Here is a 14,993-nt window from a genome sequence, read left to right on the forward strand (position 1 = left end):
GGGCTTTTGGACCGTTTACCTGGCTCAGGTACCACAGATTCCTAAATTGCCAGGCTGCTGCTAAAGCTGCTTCCTTATCAGTAGGACTTAAGGTCTGATCAAGAGGTAAAATGATATCTCTCCACGTGAGATTAAAGGACTGCCCCAATCCTTGCAGGACATTTATGTAGTTATGAGGATCATTGGAGAACTTCACTAGATGTCCCTTCATTATCAGTAATGTTTTAAATTTTTCTTCATATAAATCGTGCACATTTTTGTAGATGTATAGACATTCCCATGTGTTATCTTTTGTGCAGCTCTCGTGAATGAGAGATTCCTTCTTTGATTTGTTGTATAATTAGACTCATATGTAGAGGACCAGTATGGACTGGCCCTACAACCCCTGTACACCTGCAATGATTATTTCTTCTGGCATAATCACAAGCAATAGCATGGTAATCTTAAGACTTCAAAATCACTGACATAGACAGGGAGGTAGCTAACACTTTACTAATACATGCCAGGCATTATGCTGATGTTTTTAGTTTAGTTTAGTTTAGTTTTGTTTTTTTCTGAGACAGTGTTTTGCTCTTGTTGCCCAGGTTGGAGTGCAATAGGCACGATATCGGCACACCACAACCTCCGCCTCCTGGGTTCAAGCGATTCTCCTGCCTCAGCCTCCTGAGTAGCTGGGATTACAAGCACCCGTTAGCATGCCCAGCTAATTTTTGTATTTTTAGTAGAGATACGGTCTCGCCATGTTGGCCAGGCTGGTCTTGAACTCCTGACCTTTGGTGATTCACCAGCCTCCACCTCCAAAAGTGCTGGGATTACAGGCGTGAGCCACTGAGCCCACCTATGCTGGTGTTTTAAATAAATGTATAACATGTATATGAAACAGATGTTATTATCCTCACTTTAAAGATGGAAAATCAGAAGTCTAAGGTCACAGAAGTAGTAAACTTTTTTTTTCTTTTAAGATGGAGTCTCACTCTGTCGCCCAGGCTGCAGAAGAGTGGTGCAATCTTGGCTCACTGCAACTTCCGCCTCCCAGGTTCAAGTGTGTCTCCTGCCTCAGCCTCCCAAGAGGCTGGGATTATAGGAGTGTGTCACCACGCCCAGCTAATTTTTGTATTTTTAGTAGAGACGGTGTTTCACCATGTTGGTCAGGCTGGTCTTGAACTCCTGACCTCGAGATCTGTCCACCTCATCCTCCCAAAGTGCTGGAATTACAGGCATGAGCCACCACGCCTGGGTAACTTTTTAATTTAATTTTATTTTATTTTATTTTATTTTATTTTTTATTTTGAGATGGAGTCTTGCTCTATCACCCAGGCTGGAGTGCAGTGGTGGTATCTCAGCTCATTGCAAGCTCCTCCTCCTGGGTTTACGCCATTCTCCTGCCTCAGCCTCCCGAGTAGCTGGGACTACAGGTGCAACAGGTGCCCACCACCTCGCCCGGCTAGTTTTTTGTATTTTTTAGTAGAGACGGGGTTTCACCGTGTTAGCCAGGATGGTCTCAATCTCCTGACCTCGTGATCTGCCCGTCTCGGCCTCCCAAAGTGCTGGGATTACAGGCTTGAGCCACCACGCCCGGCCTAAATTTAATTTTATTTTATTTTAAGTTCCGGGATAATTGTGTGGGACGTGCAGGCTTGTTACATAGGTAAACGTGTGCCATGGTGGTTTCCTGCACCTATCAACCCGTCACCTAGCTATTGACACCCGCATGCATTAGCTATTTATCCTGATGCTCTCCCTCCCCCACCCACGCTTCCACAGGCCCAGGTGTGTGTTGTTCCCCTCCCTGTGTCCATGTGTTCTCATCATTCAGCTCCCACTTATGAATGAAAACATGCAGTGTTTGGAAAACTTTCACACTTCAAAGCCATTAGTTTCTATCACAACTCAGAAGAAGCTGTAGTGAACAGTGAGGTGACTGGTTGCTGTTGACTGTGAAACTTCCATCCTCCATCACTAATTACATACTACTTAAATGTATTTTATTAAGTAGATCAAACTCATTACAAGTACTGTTTCTTAGACATTTAAGGTAGTATACATTTTTGCTAAATGGTGAAAAACAAATTAAGTAATCATGTAAATGGCCTCCAGATTCCATGTGTCCTTTTTTCATACTTTCACTATTGTTTTCCCCAAATTATCTCCTTTCAGCATTCCCATAAATGCAGCTGGCATGTTTTCAAATCCTTCGATGATATATTCCTTGTCCTGGATTTTACCCTGTATCAAAGCAATAACAAATTTCAAAACTTAAGTTAATATTCTCAATGATATACTGTTCTCATCCTAGCAACAAATGTATCAGGTACATCATTGGAAACCTTGAAAATAAGAGATGGAGGTCCTGTCCTCCATGAACTTGAAGTCAAGTGGGGGCAAGATCCACTTACACAGTACATGTAAAAGATTACAAAGTACACCTAAAAAGAACTTAATAATAGGTGTCAGATCATAGTGTGAAGTGTCATAAGGCAGCGATTAAGCAATTTCTTTGTCTTTTTTTTTTTTGAGACGGAGTCTCGCTCTGTTGCCCAGATTGGGGTGCAGGGCCGCGATCTTGGCTCACTGCAAGCTCCGCCTCCCGGGTTCACACCATTCAGCTGCCTCAGCCTCCCAAGTAGCTGGGACTATAGGCGCTTGCCACCATGCCCAGCTAATTGTTTTGTATTTTTAGCAGAGACGGGGCTTCACCGTGTTAGCCAGGATGGTCTCGATCTCCGGACCTCTAGATCTCCTGACCTCGTGATCCGCCTGCCTTCACCTCCCAAAGTGCTGGGATTACAGGCATAAGCCACCATGCCCAGCACAATTAAGCAATTTCTAAGTAAGATGCATAGTAAAGTATGATAACCCAATGATCTCAGAGAAGGTGGAAATAGAGAAAGGAGCACCCTTCATTTACCTCTGGCCCTTGAAGAGGCAGGTCCTATTCAGGAAATATAAATAGCAGGACAGTCTAATAATCTGTCTCCACATTAAGACAAGGTTCTTTCAAGATGTGTTTAACCTTTTTCTGGGAGTGTGGGAAGGAAGGGTTCATGTTAGTGAGGAAGGTTCTTCGTTTCTCTTTCTACTACAAGGCACAGCCTACTAATGGGAACTAATTTACATTTTCAGATTTTTTGAAGGGGTCTTATATAGAGACCTGAGTTACCTGGTACAAGTTTTTCCCTAATGCATTCCAGTGATGGCTTAGCACTCTGTATGGATTTATAGACAAGATTATTTGCTTGAAGCCAGTCAATTACAAAGTAGGGAAGCTGAGATTTAAACTTTTATTATTATTATTCTGAGACAGGGTCTCACTCTGTCACCCAGGTTTGAGTGCAGTGGCACAATCATAGCTCACTGCAGTCTCAACCTCCTGGGCTCCAGTGATCCTTCCGCCTCAGCCTCCTGAGTAGCTGGGACTACAGGAATGTGCCACAATGCCCAGGTAACTTTTTTAGTTTTTGTAGAGACGGGGTCTTGCTAGGTTCACCCAAGGTGGTCTCAAACACCTAGGCTCAAGTGATCCGCCCACCTCAGCCTCCCAAAGTGCTAGGATTACAGGCGTGAGCCATGGCTCGTGGCTGAGATTGGAACTTTTGACTTGAAAGCCCCAATTCATTCTTGTTCTTGAAGAAGAAAAGAATCTGGATAGCGTGGAAAGGTAGAATCCAGTTCAGAGATTAAAAATAGAGAACGATTACTGTTATGGACTGAATTGTTTGCCCCCAATCCAAATCCATACGTTTAAGTCCTAATCACCAGTGCCTGACAATGGGACTGTATTTGGAGATAGGGCTTTAAGAAAAGGTAATTAACAGGTTGGGCACAGTGGCTCACAACTGTAATCCCAGCACTTCGGAGGCTGAGGCAGGTGGATCACCTGAGGTCAGGAGTTCAAGACCAGCCTGGCCAACATGGCGAAACCCCGTCTCTACTAAAAATGTGAAAATTAGCCAGGCGTTGTGTCGTGTGCCTGTAATCCCAGCTAGTTGGGAGGCTGAGGCAGGAAAATCGCTTGAACCCGGGAGGCGGAGGTTGCAGTGAACGGAGATCGCACCATGGCACCCCAGCCTGGGCAACAAGAGCGAAACTCCATCTCAAGAAAGAAAAAAGGTAATTAAGGTAAAATGACATCATACAGGTGGGCCTTAATCAATATGACAGGTGTGCTCATAAGGAGGTTAGGACACAGACACACAGAGAGAAGTCCATGTGAAGATGCGGGGAAAAGGAAGCCATCTACAAGTTGAAAAGAGAGAGGCCTCCTAAGAAAAAACCCTGCTGACACCTTGATCTTGGACTTCTAGCCTCCAGAACTGAGAAAATAAATTTGTTCTGTAAGCCACCCAGTCTGTGGTGCTTTATTTTGGCAGACCTAGCAAACTAATACAAATACTAAAGGGAAATGTTGATAATAGGGGAAATTAGGGTATAGAATGCAGGGTATACAGGAGCTCTCTGTACTATCTTCCCAATTTTCCTATAAATCTAACACTTCCATTTTTAGTTTTGTTTTTGAGACAGGGTCTTGCTCTATTTACAAGGCTGGAGGACAGTGGCGCATTCAGAGTTCACTGTAGCCCTAGAACTCTTGGACTCAGGTGATCCTCCCACCTCAGCCTCCCGAGTAGCTGGGACTACAGGTGTGCACCACTGCACCCAGCTGATTTTTTTACTTTTTGCTTTTTTGTAGAGTCTCATTATGTTGCCAGGGTTGGTCTCGGACTCCTGGGCTCAAGCAATCCTCCTTCCTCACCCTCCCAAAGTGCTGGGATTATAGGTATGAGCCACCACACCCAGCCTAAAACTTTTCTAAAATAAAAAGTGAATTTTCGGGAGGCTGAGGCCGGAGAATGGCGTGAACCCGGGAGGCGGAGCTTGCAGTGAGCCGAGATTGCGCCATTGCCCTCCAGCCTGGGCGACAGAGCGAGACTCCGTCTCAAAAAATAAAAATAAATAAAAATAAATAAATAAATAAATAAATAAATAAATAAATAAATAAAAAGTGAATTTTAAAAAATAGGGAATGAGATTAAAAAGGGAGGATGAGAAAGAAATTAGGCCAACTCACAACTTAAAACCCAACTAGGGCTGGGCGCCGTGGCTCACGAGTGTAATTCCAGCACTTTGGGAGGCTGAGGCAGGAGAATCACTTGAGGTCAGGAGTTCAAGAGGAGCCTGGCCAACGTGGTGAAACCCCGTCTCTACTAAACCTACAAAAAGTTAGCCGGGAGTGGTGGTGGGCGCCTGTAATCCCAGTTACTCGGGAGGCTGAGGTGGGAGGATCACTCGAACCCAGGAAGTAGAGGTTGCAGTGAGCCAAGATCGCGCCACTGCACTCCAGCCTGGGGTGACAGAGTGAGATTCTGTCTCAACAAAAAAAATTAAAAACCCAAAAAAACACAACTAACTATGATCAGCTTCACTTTGTTAGACGGAAGCATTGGGGACACCAGCACAGTGGTTTCCTGTTGTCAGCTGTGATCATAGATGGGCTCCATTAGATTTCACCAACTGGGACAACTTAGATTCAGCTATTTCCAGCTCCCTGGAGAGAGCCCAGCCCGGCACTCCAAGTGCTAGACTGGGAAGAGCACCAAGCTCCAGTGGCTGCCGGAGGAGCATCTATTCCTTTGAATTGGGAAATGATCATTGGTCAGGGATTAGGAAGCATGGTATTATTTTTCCCCTGTAAAACTAAAATAATGCAACTTGATTGTTCAGATTTCTGTTGACTAAAACTTTACATGGTGTAAGGTTTGAAAATTATCACAGCACAGGGCTAAGGGATTGTCTTCTTTGCTCCTTAGGAAGAGCCATGGCACATGTATGCTCCCCTCTAACATTCATTTATTCAGCAATATTTATCCAGTGCCTACATTGCTTCATCTACTCTTCTGGGCGCTGGAGATACACCAGAAAGCAAAATGTATGAACATGCTGTCTTCATGGAGGTTACATCCCCAAGAAGGGAGATGGGCAATAAATATAAATGAATAAGTGAATTATAGTATATATTATGTAAAAGATGATTAATTGCTATGGATAAAAGTAGGATAGGAGCCTGGGCAACATGGTGAAAGCCCATCTCTATGAAAAATACAAAAAAATTAGTCAGGTGTGGTGGCACATGACTGTTGTCCCAGCTACTCAGGAGGTTGAGGTGGGAGAATCACCTGAGCCTGGGTGAAGGCTGCAGTGAGCCATGATTGCGCCACTGCACTCCAGTCTGGGTATTTTTGTGAGACCCTGTCTCAGAAAAAAAAAAAAAAAAAGCAGGGGGGCTGTGGGATATGGAGGATCAAGAATGAAGTGGGAATGCAACTTATAATAGGGCAATTTAAAAAGTTGCCTCACCCAGAAGGCACTTCTTTTTTTTTTTTTTTTTTTTTTTTTTGAGACAGAGTTGAGCTCTGTCACTAGGCTGGAGTGCAGTGGCACAATCTCGACTCACTGCAACCTCCGTGTCCCAGGCTCAAGCGATTCTCCTGCCTCAGCCTCCCAAGTAGCTGGGACTATAGGCGTATGCCACCATGCCCAGCTAATTTGTGTATTTTCAGTAGAGATGGGGTTTCACCATGTTGGTCAGGATGGTCTCGATCTCTTGACCTTGTAATCTGCCTGCCTCTGCCTCCCAAAGTGCTGGGATTACAGGTGTGAACCACCACGCTGGTCCAGAAGGCACTTTTTAGCAAAGACTTGCAGGATGTGAGAGAGTTTAGCAAGCAGTTACAGAGCGGTGGAGTGGTGGAGGAGACTGGGCGAAGTAAACAAGACGGTGAATACTAAGAAATGAAATCAGAGAGATATCAGGGGTCAGATTTTGTGTAAGCTTGCTGAATATTCGCACTTTGGTTTACTCTAAGTGAAACGCAGAGCTTTGCATGGTTTGGATCATAAGAACGGCAGGATTTGATTCGTGCCTTAACAGATCGCTATGGCCACCACATTGGGAATTGTCTATAGGGGTGCGAATATGGGAGGCCAGATAGAGTCCACTACTGCTGTGGAAAGTCAGGGACCCCAAACGGAGGATCCGACTGGAGCCATAGCAGAGGAACATAAATTGTAAACATTTCATTTTAATATGGACATTTATCAGTTCCCAAATTAATACTTTTATAATTCCTTATGCCTGTCTCAATTTAATCTCTTAACCCTGTTATCTTTGTAAGCTGAGAATGTACATCACCTCAGGACCACTGTGATAATTGTATTAACTGTAGAAATTGATTGTAAAACATGTGTGTTTGAACAATATGAAACCAGTGCACCTTGAAAAAGAACAGAGTAACAGTGATTTTCAGGGAACAAGGGAAGACAACCATAAGGTCTAACTGCCTGCGGAGTTGGGCAAAAGAGAGCCATACTTTTGTTCTTGCAGAGAGCCTATAAACGGACGTGCGAGTAGGGAAGATATTGCTAAATTGTTTTCCTAGCAAGGAATATTAATAATTAATACCCTGGGGAAGGAATGCATTACTGGTTGGAGGTCTATAAACAGCCACTCCGGGAGTGTCTGTCTTATGCAGTTGAGAGAAGGACTGAAATATGCCCTGGTCTCCTGCAGTACTCTCAGGCTTATTAGGGTGGAGAAAAAAATCCACCCTGGTAAATTTGTGGTCAGACCGGTTCTCTGCTCTTGAACCCTGTTTTCTGTTGTTTAAGATGTTTATCAAGATAATACGTGCACAGCTGAACATAGACCCTTATCAGTAGTTCTGATTTTGTCCTTGTCCTGTATCCTCAGAAGCACGTGATCTTTGTTCTGACTTTTGCACTTTGAAGCATGTAATCTTTGTGACCTACTCCCTGTTCATACACCCCTTCTCCTTTTAAAATCCTTAATAAAAACTTGCTGGTTTTGCCGTTCAGGTGAGCATCACAGTCCTACCCATATGTGATGTCACCCCCAGTGGCCCAGCTGTAAAATTCCTCTCTTTGTCCCAGCAGCCCAGCTGTAAAATTCCTCTCTTTGTACTCTTTCTCTTTGTTTCTCAGCCAGCCGACACTTATGAAAAATAGAAAGAACGTACATTGAAATATTGGGGGTGGGTTCCCCCGATACACTACAAACATCCAGGCTAGATGGCACAGTTCCTGGACCAGGGTGGAAGCAGGGAGGTGGGAGAAGTGTTCAGATTCTGTATATATTTTGAAGACAGAACCACCAGAATCTCCTTAGAGATTAGACATGGGTATGAGAGAAAGACATCAAGAACGACTCCAAGGTTTTTGGACTGAGAAACTAGAAGTATAGAATTATTACAACTGAGATAGTAAAGTCTGAATATGGAGCATGTTGAGTAGGAAAGATCAAAACATATTTAGCTTTCAAGATGTTATGTCAGAGATGTGTATCAGGCATCCAGGTGGACATACTAATCTAGAGTTAAGGGGAGAGTCAGGCTGGAGATAGAACTGGGAGCTCTCAGCATACTGAGCCCAGATGAGCTAAGTAAGGGACAGCTTGAGTGTGGATAGACAAGAGAAAAGGCCCAATGACCATGACCTGGGGCACTCTAATATTAATTTGTAGAACAGAAGAGTGAGCAGGAGTCTGAGGAGGACCAATCAGTGAGGAAAACCAAGAATTAAGGGATGCCAAGGGAAGAAAGCATATCAAGGAGAGAATGATCACTGTTAAATATTTCCCATAGCCAAGTGAGGCTAAGAATCAACCAGTGGACTTCACTATGTAAGGGTCCCCTGTGACCTTGACAAAAGTTAATTTTGGCCAGGTGTGGTGGCTCACATCTGTAATCCCAGCACTTTGGTAGGCTGAGGAGGGCACATCACTTGAGACCAGCCTGGCCAACATGACGAAAACCTGTCTCTACTAAAAATACAAAAAGTTAGCTGGGCGTGGTGGTACACACCTGTAGTCCCAGCTACTCGGGAGGCTGAGGCATGAGAATTGCTGGAATCCCGGAGGCAGAGGTTGCAGTAAGCCAAGATTGCGCCACTGTACTCCAGCCTGGGCAACAGAGTGAGACTCTGAAAAGCCTGATATGTGGGTTTCAGGAAGAATGGAAAGAGAGGAACGGCAGACAGTGAGTGTAGACAGCACTTCCAGGTATTTTGTTACAAAAGGGAGAGAAGGGAAATGGACCTGCATTTGCAGTGGAAATGAACTTTAGAGAAGGTTGTTTTGTTTTCCTTTCAAAGATAGGAAAAGTAAGAATATTTATATTCTAAGTACAAGGACCCAATAGGGAAAAACTGATGATGCGGCAGAGAGAGGGAAGAATTGCTGGAACAAAAGCCTTGAGATGCAAAAGGGAATGGGACCCAGTGTACAATTGGAAGGGGTGGCTCCGGAGCTCCTTACCTCTGAGACCCATTTCAGCAAGTCCTTCAGAGCTTTTTGGCGGACATCTCCTTGCCAGCGGTAGACGACAAAGCCTTGTATGTGAAGCTCCTGAAGGATAATAGTCTCTGGGTTTGGACCTGTGAAGAAAAGGGCACATTTGGGCGGCAGGATCCAGGGAGGTGGCCATGGTGAAACAAGTAGTACAGGTCACTGTCACTGCGCTTGGTGCTTTAAGTTTCTTGGTGCTTCTCCCCTTCCATTTCCTCACTCCTTTCTGATTCACACGACTGCTGGCCCATCAACATGCACTCTGCAGCAGGCAGAATAATGGCCCCAAAGATGTTCATATCCAAAAACCCCAGAACCTGTTACCTTACGTGGCAAAAAGGACTTTGCAGATATGATTAAGAAACTTAGTGGGGATGCAGTGGCTCATGCCTGTAATCCCAGCACTTTAGGAGGCCAAGACGATCATATCACAAGGTCAGGAGTTCGAGACCAGCTTGGCCAACATAGTGAAAACTCCGTCTCTACTAAAAATACAAAAAAAAAAAAAAAATTAGCCAGGCATGGTGGTGGGTGCCTATAGTCCCAGCTACTTGGGAGGCTGAGGCAGGAGAACTGCTTGAACCTGAGAGGTGGAGGTTGCAGTGAACCAAGATTGTGCCACTGCACTCTAGGCTCTGTGACCGAATGAGACTCTGCCTCAGAAAAATAAAAATAAAAAAAGAACCTTGAGATTAGAAGATTATTCTGCACTATAAAGATGGACCCAATATAATAGCAAAGGTCTTCGTAAGGGAATGAGGGACACAGGAAGGTTATAGTCAGGAACGGAATATGGGGTGATAGAAGCAGAGATGAGAGAGAGGAGGAGAAGGAAGATCCCATGCCACTGGCTTTGAAGACAGAGGAAGGGCCCACATGCCAAGAAATACAGGCAGCTGCTAGAAGCTTGAAAAGGCAAAGAAACAGATTCTCCTCCAGCGTCTTCAGAAGGAATGCAGCCCTGCCAACCCACTTTACTTTTAACCTCCAGACCTCCAAGAATAAGTGTGTGGGGTCGGGTGCATGGCTCATGCCTATAATCCAGCATTTTGGGAGGCCGAGGCAGGCAGATCACTTGAGGTCAGGAGTTTGAGACCAGCCTGGCCAACATGGTGAAACTGTGTCTCTACCAAAATACAAAAATTAGCTGGGCGTGGTGGCACATGCCTATAATCTCAGCTACTCAGGAGGCTGAGGCAGGAGAATTGCTTGAAGCTGGGAGGGGACTGCAGTGAGCTGAGATGGCACCACTGCACTCCAGCCTGGGTGTCAGAGCAAGACTCAGTTTCAAAAGGAAAAAAAAAAAAAAGAAAACAAACAAAAGAATAAACATGTGGGTTTTTTTGTGTGTGTTTATTGTTGTTGTTGTTGTTTTCAATTTGAGACAGGGTCTGGCTCTGTTTCCACAGGCTGGAGTAAAGTGGTGCCATCACTGCTCAATGCAACCCTGACCTCCTCGTTCAAGGGATCTTCCCCACCTCTGCCCCCCAAGTAGCTAGGACTACAGGTGCATGCCACCATACCTGGCTAATTTTATTTTATTTTTTGTCAGAGATGAGGTCTCACTCTATTGCCCTAGTTTGAAACTCCTGGGCCAAGCGATCCTCCTGCCTCGGCCTCCCAAAGTATTGGGATTACAGGCATGAGCCCCTGTGCTGGCTAAGAATTTGTATTTCTAACAAGCTCCCAGGAGATGGTGATGCTACTGGTCCTTGGCCCACACTTTGAGAACCAGCACCCCAGACAAAGCACACAGCTCTCCTGCTGCCTGTAAAGAAGGTACTCCCCTTCTGTGTGTGAGGAAGAAAATGTTTTTTGGTTGCCTGGTTGATTTTCCCAAGTGTCCTAATTGACTAGAAACTGAGAGAATGACACCTGAGCATAGGTTTTCAAGTTCAGGAAGTCAGATGAAGATGCCTAGGGAATATCAGAGCCAGCGGTGCTAAGACGAGTGGTGGAATCTAGCTTCAGCATCTTTGACCACTGGCACCACTCAGCCTAAAGTTCCCACTCACTACTTTGAGGAAAGTAACATTAGCAGTTGGAAATATGAAGCTTTGTCCTGAACCAAAAGAAACTAATGCAAGAGAATGAGACAGAAAGAGTGTTTCTTCAGAAGACCCACGTCAACTATTCTTTGTGAGTGAGCGATTGGAACTCTCACTTCCTCATCTTAAATGAAAGTGGGCTGGGCATGGTGGCTCATGCCTGTAATACCAGCACTTTGGGGGCAAAGTGGGAGGATCACTTGAGCTCGGGTGTTCAAGACCAGCTTGGGCAACACAGAAAGACCGCATCGTTTCTAAAAAAAAATCACAATTGGCCAGGCGCGGTGGCTCACACCTGTAATCCTAGCACTTAGGGACACCGAAGGGAGCGAATCACGAGGTCAGGAGATAAAGACTATCCTGGCTAACACAGTAAAACCCCGTCTCTACCAAAAATACAAAAAATTAGTCAGGCATGGTGGTGTGTGCCTGTAACCACAGCTACTCGGGTGGTTAAGGCAGGAGAATCGCTTGAACCCGGGAGGTGGAGGTTGCAGTGAGCCGAGATCGCGCCATTGCACTCCAGCCTGGGCGACAGAGCGAGACTCTGTCTCAAAACAAAACAAAAAACAATTATCCAGGTATGGTGGCACATGTCTGTAGTCTAAGCTACTTGGGAGGCTGAGGTGAGAGGATCACTTGAGCCCGGGAGGTGGAGGCTGGTGTGAGTCATGTTTGCACCACTGCACTCCAGCCTGGGTAACAAAGCGAGACCCTGTCTCAAAAAAAAAAAAAAAAAAAGGTCCAGTCTGGGAAACAGATCGAAACCTTGTCTCAAAACAAACAAACCAACAAACAAAAAAGCAAAATGAAAGTGAAATGCTGTTCCTGGGTTTGTGCCTGTTGATGAGAATGTCGGTTTTTGTTTTTTTACTGAGAACAAAAAAGCAAATGTGGCATTAAACATAGAGGAAATCATTGCTTGCCTCTCAGCTATCCTAACACTGGAATATGTTAGAATTTCTGGGAATCTGTGGCAGGGCAGAATTCCATCTGATTAAAATGGAATGGACAAGGCCAGCTGACATCTCAAAGTGCTGTCTGAGCAGCTGAGCTTCCAAAGACTAATTGCTAAAAAGACTAGGTCGAGTTACTGTATCCAAAATAGCTGGCTCTTCCTAATTGGACTGTGGTTAAGAAAAGGCCTCCTGCAGCTTTGCTCAGTTGGCAGGCAGACAGTTTCCCATGATTCCAGCTTAGCACCAGTTAGAAAATTACAGGGGGAAAAAAGTCCCTAACAGTAAGATTGTCAAGTAAATCTGGAGTTTCCTTCTGGTAATGGTTTTAATTTTTCACAACCTAAGAGGGAGTCTACAAGTTGCCCTTTGTCAGCCCCTTCCTCTGTAGCCCCATCTCCATACGGTTGTGGGACGGTTAACTAGCGGGGCTATAAGGTTTCATTCCCTTTAGTCAAGCTCATCATAGAATAAATAACCAATTGATTTATGGTTGCCTGGATCCTCATTAGAGTCTGGAACATTCCTTTTTTCCTTCTTTCTCCTTTTTTGGGGGGATCACAGGTAATTTGTGATCTCTCTTAATAGCACAGGATCATTGTAGCAGAAACAGACTCTAAATAAGGCGCTTAGAAGACTGGTCTTTGTTTTGAGTCTGTTGCGAATAGGAGTTAAAGAGTCTCTGGTCCTCTTGGCCATTCATCTCCCCACCTGTAAAACGAGAGGCCTGTACAAGGCATCTCACAGGACAGGGATTTAATGAATATGGTTCTCCGGTTGATACTGCGTTTGGACCTCAGAGTGTGGAGTGGGAGGGGCGTGGTTTCAGCATAAGAGAGTAGGGAGTGGGGAATGGAGTACATGGCAGGGCACCAGAGAAATAAAACAAGGACACTCGAGGAATGGAGGGAAGCTGCTGCCGCCTTCCTGTTTAGTGGCAATTGTCAGCCTGCTGAGGCCAAGGTGCCCTACTGCTCCAAGAAGCACTGCCCAAGATTTCTGAAGGACATGGCAACCTGCCCTTCCCTTCACCCACAGCAAGTCACCCTTTATTCCTCTCGCACCTCCAGCAATGTCTCTCATATCCAGAGGACCCTGAATATTTTACCAGCCAGATCAAGGTGTTCTGTTTCTAAATCAAATCATCACTGTCTTTTTACAACTTTGCATTAAATGATAGGTTAAAAACTAAAACTTTTAATAACTGTTTCTTCTATATTTGTAGATCCTGCAATTTCTCTATATAAAAATCTGATACAAGCTGATTTAGCCCAAAATACATGAAATTGTTGTTGTTATTATTATTATTTTGAGACAGGCTATCACTTTGTCACCCAGGCTGCAGTGCAGTGGCACGAACATGGCTCATTGCAGCCTCAGCCTCCCAGGCTCAAGCAATCCTCCCACCTCAGCCTCTTGAGTAGCTGGGACTATAGGTGCACACCACCACGCCCGGCTTAGTTTTGTATTTTTTTGTAGAGATGGCGTTTTGCCATGTTGCCCAGGATGCTCTCCAACTCCTGAGCTCTCTCAAAGTGAGACTCTATCTTAAAAGAAAAAAGAATATATGAAAATCTTTCTAATAATTTCAGAGTCACTGGCCTATGGCATATCTGTGAATTTTCTCCTTGTCCAGCCTTGTGACATGTGGGATCGTGTGCATGTGCTCATTACCTGGGGGAAGTGGGCCGGTTCTGTTATATGTAGAGATGGCTCCACATATGGCAATCCTTCCAAATTTCTTCATCTGGTCGATAACAGTGTTTGAAAACTCTCCACCTACCTAAACAGACAGGAAACACAAAACCAAAGACAAAACGTTAAATAATCTAAATACTAGAGATTCAGGAAAATCATTAAGTCACAATCATTATTTTATGATACCTGTTTTCGCAGCAACAAAACTGATTGAATGAGCCCAACTGTGCAGAAGGTTGCAATGAGAAAAAGACATTAGAAACAGGCATTTTCGGCCAGGGGTGGTGGCTCACACCTGTAATCCCAACACTTTGGCGGGTGGATCGCCTGAGGCGGGTGGATCGCCTGAGATCAGGAGTTCAAGACTAGCCTGGCCAACATGGTAAAACCCTGTCTCTACTAAAGATACAAAAAATTAGAAGGGCATGGTTGCGGGCCGCCCTTAATCCCAGCTACTTGGAAGGCTGAGGCAGGAGAATTGCTTGAACCCGGGAGGCAGAGGTTGCAGTGAGCTGAGATCACACTACTGTACTCCAGCCTGGGCAACAGAGCAAGACTCCATCTCAAGAAATAAAAAATAAATAAACCAGCATTTTCATTTGACTCTAAGGCCATACCATTTATATCTTATATATTTTACTTTATTATATATTGAAGTTCTCTGATCAGTCCAATAACCTCATTGTCTTATAATTTAAAGGTATGTAAAAATACTCAAAAAGTGTATAAAGAACAAAGTTGGAAGACTGGCACTTTTCAGTTTCAAAACTTAATACAAGGCTAAATTAATTAAGATAGGGTGGGAATGGAAATACAGATCAATGGAACTGAATCACGAGTCCAAAAATGAACCCTTACATTTTGATCAATTGGTTTTCTAGAGAAGTGCTAAAGCAGTTCAATAGAGGAAAAATAGTCCTTTCAACAAACGGT

At 44.5% G+C, this 14,993-nt stretch overlaps 1 protein-coding gene across 2 annotated transcripts in view; it reads right to left on the minus strand.

Annotated features, from left to right (window-relative positions):
• Positions 1–1,963: 1,963 nt before the first annotated feature.
• The window catches only part of LOC105481067 (prostaglandin reductase 1), a 35,418-nt gene continuing 22,388 nt past the window's right edge, over positions 1,964–14,993 (minus strand). The window contains exons 8-10 of one of the 2 annotated variants that reach the window (XM_071078155.1): positions 14,037–14,145; positions 9,329–9,447; positions 1,964–2,226 (exon numbers count right to left, since the gene is read on the minus strand). In XM_071078155.1, the coding sequence (XP_070934256.1) occupies positions 2,116–2,226; positions 9,329–9,447; positions 14,037–14,145 (339 nt within the window). In that variant the 3' untranslated portion in view covers positions 1,964–2,115. The remainder of the gene's footprint in view (positions 2,227–9,328; positions 9,448–14,036; positions 14,146–14,993) is intronic. The other variant, XM_071078154.1, reaches the window with a different exon arrangement.

The sequence above is a fragment of the Macaca nemestrina genome, chromosome 14 (assembly GCF_043159975.1).
Source record: "Macaca nemestrina isolate mMacNem1 chromosome 14, mMacNem.hap1, whole genome shotgun sequence".
In the NCBI taxonomy this organism is placed as follows: Eukaryota; Metazoa; Chordata; class Mammalia; order Primates; family Cercopithecidae; genus Macaca; species Macaca nemestrina.